This window comes from Pteropus alecto, unplaced genomic scaffold, assembly GCF_000325575.1.
Source record: "Pteropus alecto unplaced genomic scaffold, ASM32557v1 scaffold35, whole genome shotgun sequence".
NCBI lineage: Eukaryota > Metazoa > Chordata > Mammalia > Chiroptera > Pteropodidae > Pteropus > Pteropus alecto.
Window position 1 is genome coordinate 10189562 of NW_006437828.1, and position 6851 is coordinate 10196412.

Below are 6851 nucleotides of genomic sequence, written 5' to 3' on the forward strand. Positions count from 1 at the left end.
GTGCGCGCGCGCGCGGGGGGCAGGCGCGACCCCCAGCGCGTGGGGCCCAAACCCGGACGGAGCAGCTCACCTTGAGGTTGTGCGTGGGGTTTACGACGCAGACAAGTTGCCCAGCGGCGGAGAAAACCCGTTTGGCCTTGTAGTGCTGAAAGCGGAGGTGGATGAGATCTAACACAGCCCCAAAGCACTGGGTGAAGAAAAGCATCCCAACTTTTGGGGGGTGGGGTCCTTGGCACAGGAAGGCGACGCAGCAGCGGTAAGTCCTGGGTCTGTTGGAGAGACTCGCGCCAGCCGGGCTTAGCGTGCCTTCATATTCATCATCAAAATAAGACCGGTAGAATCTTGCAGCAGTGAGGCGGCCAATCAAAAGGACAGAAATGTTATCCTTGAGGTGCAGAGACAGCCAATAACAAATGCCTCCCCTACTGAAACTCCCTGATGAATCGAGCCTGGCCCAGAATGTATTATTGAACATTACCGTAGATCAGCACATTGCATTTATCTTGTGATTACAGCCAACCATACATAATGCTGGGGAGATAGGCTGACAAAATTGATTGCTTAATGTGTCTCCATTTATTAATTGACTTAATTTACCATGAGAGCCTTTCTTAATGCGCTGGGCAACAACGTAAAGCGTTTAAACCGCCAAATAGTAAAGCAGCCCGCTCCGAAGTAGGCAGATGGATAACGCAGATCGTGGCTCGACTCACCAGAGCTGCTTGGGAGAAAATCAAATATTACACCACGCCTCTGATTCCAGATAAGGAATTGGCAGGAGCAGAAACGGGCATCTTTCAATTTTGTGCTCTGACTCTTTGCAATTTGGATTTCAGCCCTTTGATAAATCTCACTCTCCACTCACTCAAAAAAAAAAAAAAAAAGAATCCCAAACAAGAAAAAAATATATATACACATCTCCATAATACTATAATTACTGAAGCCTGAAAATATTAAAGCATAAAATGCACTGAGTTCGCTTCTAAAAATACTGAAATCCCTGATGTCCAAATGCACACACGGAGAAACCAACACCGAAGAAAGTGGCTTGTAAATCAGCAAAGTAATTACAGATGCGGAGGACCTTTGCTTGTCATTCATTTGCATATTGGTGGGCAGCAAATTGCTAATTAACCACTAGATTGTTGGAGACATTAAAATAGAGATCAAACGCACGTACCATGTGTCTCTGCGCCCCGCATTTCTGTGCTGGGGCGGGCAGGGGGCATTCTGGTTCTCAGACTGCATCCCTCTCTGTCCGGAACGGGGCCGACAGAGTGCAAAGCCCAACCACAGGTTCTGGACGAAGAGATCCTGAGTCTGGGGTCTGGGATCTGGGGTTAGTCAGCCTTTGAGACCAAAGCAGGAGGGTCGAGTGTCTTGTGTTTCTGTTCAGAAGTCGGCCCAGATCCAGTGCACCCAGCGAGGGTGGCCTTGTGAGTGAACTGCACTCAGACTTGTGAGCCTACTGCTCTGCTCCTTCTGGAAAGGTCCTCACTCTGCTCTGGCGACAGTGCTTGGGTTGTCATGTGCGGAAGTGTACATTCATCTGCGACACCTACGTCTGTGACCTGGTCAGGCAATTAAGCCAATGACAGATTAAAATATAGGGAAAAAAGTGGATGGGTTTACTGAAGCCCAGGTGTTAGTTTTAATTTGAATTTAAAACCAAACCAATGCTGTAAGAGGCAAATAAGCCAAACGCCAACTAAAATGGAAGCTTTGTACTTTATAAAACTATCACACTGGCACGAACCTAGAGGACAACATTCGAACTGATCAGGTCCTCATCAACACGAACCTTTCATAGCATGTGAGTCCCTGCACGCGGTCATCAAACGGTTTGTAAATAACGTTCGCAAAAATACCAGAATTTTTCCTCTAAAGTTTTTATTTTCTAGACAAGCTTTCAGTATTCAGGAGGAAAACATTCAGTGTTTTTTGTTTTTTGTTTTTTTAAATAAAAATGAGCATGTAATCCCACAGATTTCTTAGAAACACTTCTCCTAATTCATAAATGTCCAAAGTTCCCCCTTTCTCCATCCTTTGTTAGAATAGAACTATTGTATTATTATTTCTCCCCTTGTGTAACCTCAGACAGTTTTCTTAACCTTACTGAGGCTCGGTTCCCACACCCGCCACATGGAGGTGACAGAAGTTTTTTTCTTTCTGGAGGTCACTGTGGAGACTGAGATGATGTGTTGGAAGTACTCAGCCCGGTGCCCAATTCAAAGCAGCCTCGCAACCTTGGGTAGCGGGCATCTTTGGTGGAAGGGTGATTATCGGGCAGCATATTTTCTCTTTCTGCTCCATGAAATATTTTTCTCCACTGATATTCATGCTACCATCAGTGCCATATAAGCAGAGGGCACAAAGGTAAACTTGGCTCCAGCTATGTTCGTAAGGACCAGAGTTCCTGATGTTTCCTAGAAACTCAGCCTGGGAGCGAGGGCTGAGGGGCTAAGGACTGCATTTTGATATCAGCAGTGAGAACAGTGCCACGGACATGCTATCGTGGTTTCTTTTGCTTGGTCTCAGACTTGGCCCCTTGTTCTACCTCTGTATCCCAAAACTGGTCTACGTCACTCTGTTTTAGAATATTAAGCACACCTGTCTGTTCTCAGAATCAGTCCTCAAAATAATCATCCATTGGGAAATGTCTGGAGCTTACTCTAATAATAGATGCTCATGCTTAATGTCCCCAAAGTAGAGTGACACAAACTAGCCTGCAGGTAGAGATTTAGAGCCGTGTCCACCTCTTACCACTAAGTCAACCCCTACACAATAGCCACACCTATCCCCTCAGGCTACCCCCCAGGATGCCTAGGGCTCCCCCTTCATCTCCATAACAGCCAGATTGACATTTTATCCGGACTAGAAAGTCTCTGGGATTGGTAATCAGACAAATTTGGATTCAAACCCTACATTGCTACTCACTGTTATTTTGGGCAACTGAATCTCCCTGATGCTTAGATTTGTTGCCTGTTAAACGAAGCTAAGAACTCCCTTGAAAAGCAGTTGAAAGACTGAATGAGATAATATAGGTAAAATGACCAGCCCCAATGCCTGGTTTTCATAATAATTTTAATGAGGAGCTATTATCATCACTATCATCCTCTCATCAAAACTATTTTTATCCAACTCAACCCAAAGTGCTGGTGAGAATGTGGGACAACCCAAACCCTCATACACTTTTGGGACCCACTTTGGAAAACTGGGTGCATCTACTAAAGCTGGATGCGCATACCCCAGTGGCCAGAAAGTCCACTGCACAGACCCCACAGAGATGTGAGCATGTGCTCGCCGAGAGACTCGTCCACGGGTTTTCATTGCAATGTTGTCCTAACATAGTTTCACAGTAACTATATTCGCAACAGTTAAACGCTGGAAACAGCCTAAGTATCCATCAACGAGAAAATGGACAAATTATTCTTTTTCTCTTTTTGTTAAATACCACCTCGAAAATGGAAAAGGACGAACTATCGCTACATGCGACAATGCAATAACGCGGACGGATCTCAGAGATACAATTTTGAGGTAGAGAAGCCAGACAGAAAAGCGTACATCTTGTGATTCCGTTTCTAAGGAGGTCAAGATCCCAGAAAAGGTAATTCATGGTGTGGGAGATGAGAGGCATGGTGACTCTGGTGGGGCGATGGCTGAAGGGGACATGAAGGAGGTTTAGAAGGCAAGAGATATTGTTTTTTGAGCTGTATTCTAGTTTCATGCCTGTTGTGGGTTAACTGTTTCCCTAAAAACAGATATGTTGAAGCCCCCATCCCCAGTGCCTCAGAATATGACCTTCTTTTGGAAATATAATCAAGTTAAAAGCGAGGTGATTAGTGTGAGCTTGAATCTAATAATGACGAGTGTTCTTATAAAAAGGGGGGATTGGAACACGGAGGGGGAGACACAGAGAGAATGCCACGTGAACGTGAAAGCAGATATGTCTGCGAGCCGGGGATACCGGAGATGACCAGCCAACTGCCAGGAGCGAGAAGAAAGGCACAGAACACACTCCCCGTCCCAGGCTTCAGAAGGGACCAGCCCTGCCGACGCCAGGGTCTGACTCCCGGCCTCCAGAACTGTGAGACAGTAGATTTCTCTTGTTTAAGCCCCCCGTCCCCGCCCTCCCCCCCCTGTTTGTGGTACTTAGTTACGGCAGTTCTAGCAAACTAATACGATGAATCTGTCTATTTCGTGGGAATTCTTCATGCTGTGAGCTTATGATCAGTGCATTTTTTTTCCGTATGTAAAATATATGCAGTGAATACTAAAAACGTGGGTGAGCATATCATTGTGAAATAGCGAAGCACTTCATAAAGATTTAAGAAGTCCATTGAAGTCATCGCGAAGAGAAATACTTCGTTACGTGAAATCTTCAGCTTGGTATTTCACAGTAATGTCTAACAACTGAAATCGACAAAATCCAAAATATTGGGGGATATATTCGCAGCAATGATGACAACAAAAGATTTGTATTTCTACCAAAGAACTCTCGTACGTGCATTTTAAAGAATTCAAATCGTATAGAGCACATAGACAATGGATATAAACAGCATACGCAGAAGAAGAAATTAAAAGATGAACGAATCAATGAAAAAAATGTTCACAGAACTAGAAATCAGAGAAATGCAAATTAAAGTAAGAGATCATCTCTTACTTGTCAAGTTGGTACTTTTTATTTTTAAATGATAATATCCACTGCTGATGAATCTTCTCTGAGACTGAGATTCTCACTCGCTGGTGATGAGAACAACGACGTTGAAAGGCTTGGGGTGCTGTATGCCAGGCGCTGTGCTAAACGCTTGGCCCATGCACTCGAGTACCTCTATCATTAAACATTTTCCTTTTCTCTTCACAGCAACCCCATGGGACAAAGGTTATCTTTCTCCCTGCCAGACAGGGAAGCTGTCGTTCAGGAACGGTGACTTGTCCAAGGTCACTCAACCAGTAAACGGTTAAGAGCAGGACTCGAACCCAGATTTCGCCAGCGCCAGACACTGAGACTTCCTGTCTCTGAGAGCATAACTTGTGCTTTTCCCTTGAAAACGGTTTGAGAATATGCATCAGCTGCCTAAAATGGTTCAAAAACTCTGACCTACTTACTAAATTTCTAGGAATCTGTTCTTATAATATAACCAGAAATGTCGATGAAGATTTAAGTACAAAGATGATCATTACTGTATCGCTTATACTATAGGAAAAAATAGAAGAACCCACATGTCCACAACAGAAGTAGATTTAAATAATTTAAGGCGCATCTATCTACAACATGGAATAAATTATAGCTATAAAAATATGTTTCTGGAAAAAATTAGAAAGACATATGCATAAAGCTATTCATTGCAGTGCTATTTGAAATAGTAAAAGACTAGAGATTTCCATATTATTTCTCTGTAGGGGAATAAACTATATACATCTATATAATGGTGACTATTAGCCATAAAAAAACCCCACAATTATCTCCAAATACCGCTATGGGATGAATTCAGGTTATACTGGTAGATTAAAAAAATGTGAAGGATCATGTGCATAACATGTAAATATTTATCTTAGAATGCAGGATATATGTTTATTATTTATGTTTTAAAAATGGAAGAGCAAGTCAAAAACTAAAAACAAAGTTACTTACAGGGGAGAGAAGGGAAGGAGGTGGAGGCGGCAGAAACGAAGCCGGGCTCCCCTGAATACACTGCGTGCCGTAGTTTGACTTTGAAACCTTGAAACTATTTTATAAAATTAGAATATAAAAATAAAAAAGAAATCCCCCAAAGCCAAAAGCAAGATGAAATCAATCAACTGTTTTTCAAGTTGTTGAAACATGCACACAGAAAGGACAATTTTAAGTGACTTTGGAACATAGCGATATGACTATAAATCCTTAGCAAAATATATGGACTCTAAGGACAAACGGTTCAAAAAATTTAACTACTTTTAGTGATGCTATTGTTAGTGGTAGTGTTTTAAAAATATATCATCCCCTTCAAAAGCACAGCGTATTCTCCATGCCTTGAACCGAGCCAGACTTTGTGACTTGCTTCCCATGGAATGTGTGGAGATGACGATGCATGACTTCGAAAGCTAGGTCATCACAGGAACCGAAACTTCCTCACTGCTCTCTTGGGCCGCTTGCTCTGGGGCCAGCTCCAGGCCATGAGGACATCCGATCGGCCCTCTAGAGAGGCCCGTATGAAAAGAAACTAATGTCTGCTGCCAAAGCCAGTCATGATTTACCAACCACATAAATGAGACGCCTTTTGAAGCCGACCCCTCAACCTTGGTCAAGGCTTCGGACAACTTCAGCCCTGGCTAAACTCCTTCCTGCAGCTCTGTGACAAACTCTCCACCAGAACTACCTGGCTGAGCTGCTTTCGAATCCTTAACCTACAGCAAATGTGACATGATAAATGTTTGCATTGCCCTAATCAACAAAGTTTTAGGATAATGTGCCAGGCAGTAATAGACAACTAATGCAGAATCTGTACAGGGAGTAGGGTGCAGCCATAATAAACCCTAAAATTTAGATGTGGCTTTGGAATTGAGCAGTAGATGGAAGCTGACAGTATTAACGACAGCCTACAGGGCCTTGAAAACACTGCTAATAGACACCCGAGGTAGAGAAGGGCTTATTTTGAAAGAGTTTGTGAACATGGTTTTGTCTGAGTGGGTTATGACAAGAATCATAGGAGACCCATGAAGTTTTTAAGAGAAGTAAACTTGCAGAAATACCACAAGCGTGGATCGGAAGGGGCAGAGTTAATATAAAATGATAAGAGGCCTTGGATCTGAAGCTTCTACAGGCAGGAAGCAAGCTGTGAGAACTCTTCAGCAGAAAACAAGGGCCACCT

The 6851-nt window shown here is 43.3% G+C and overlaps 1 protein-coding gene across 1 annotated transcript in view; it reads right to left on the minus strand.

The window, feature by feature from the left end:
- Nucleotides 1-217, minus strand: part of SIAH3 (siah E3 ubiquitin protein ligase family member 3) — a 53170-nt gene extending 52953 nt beyond the window's left edge. The window contains exon 1 of the mRNA XM_006914964.2: nt 71-217. Within this exon, the coding sequence (XP_006915026.1) occupies nt 71-205 (135 nt within the window). The 5' untranslated portion in view covers nt 206-217. The remainder of the gene's footprint in view (nt 1-70) is intronic.
- Between the last annotated feature and the right edge of the window lie 6634 nt (nt 218-6851).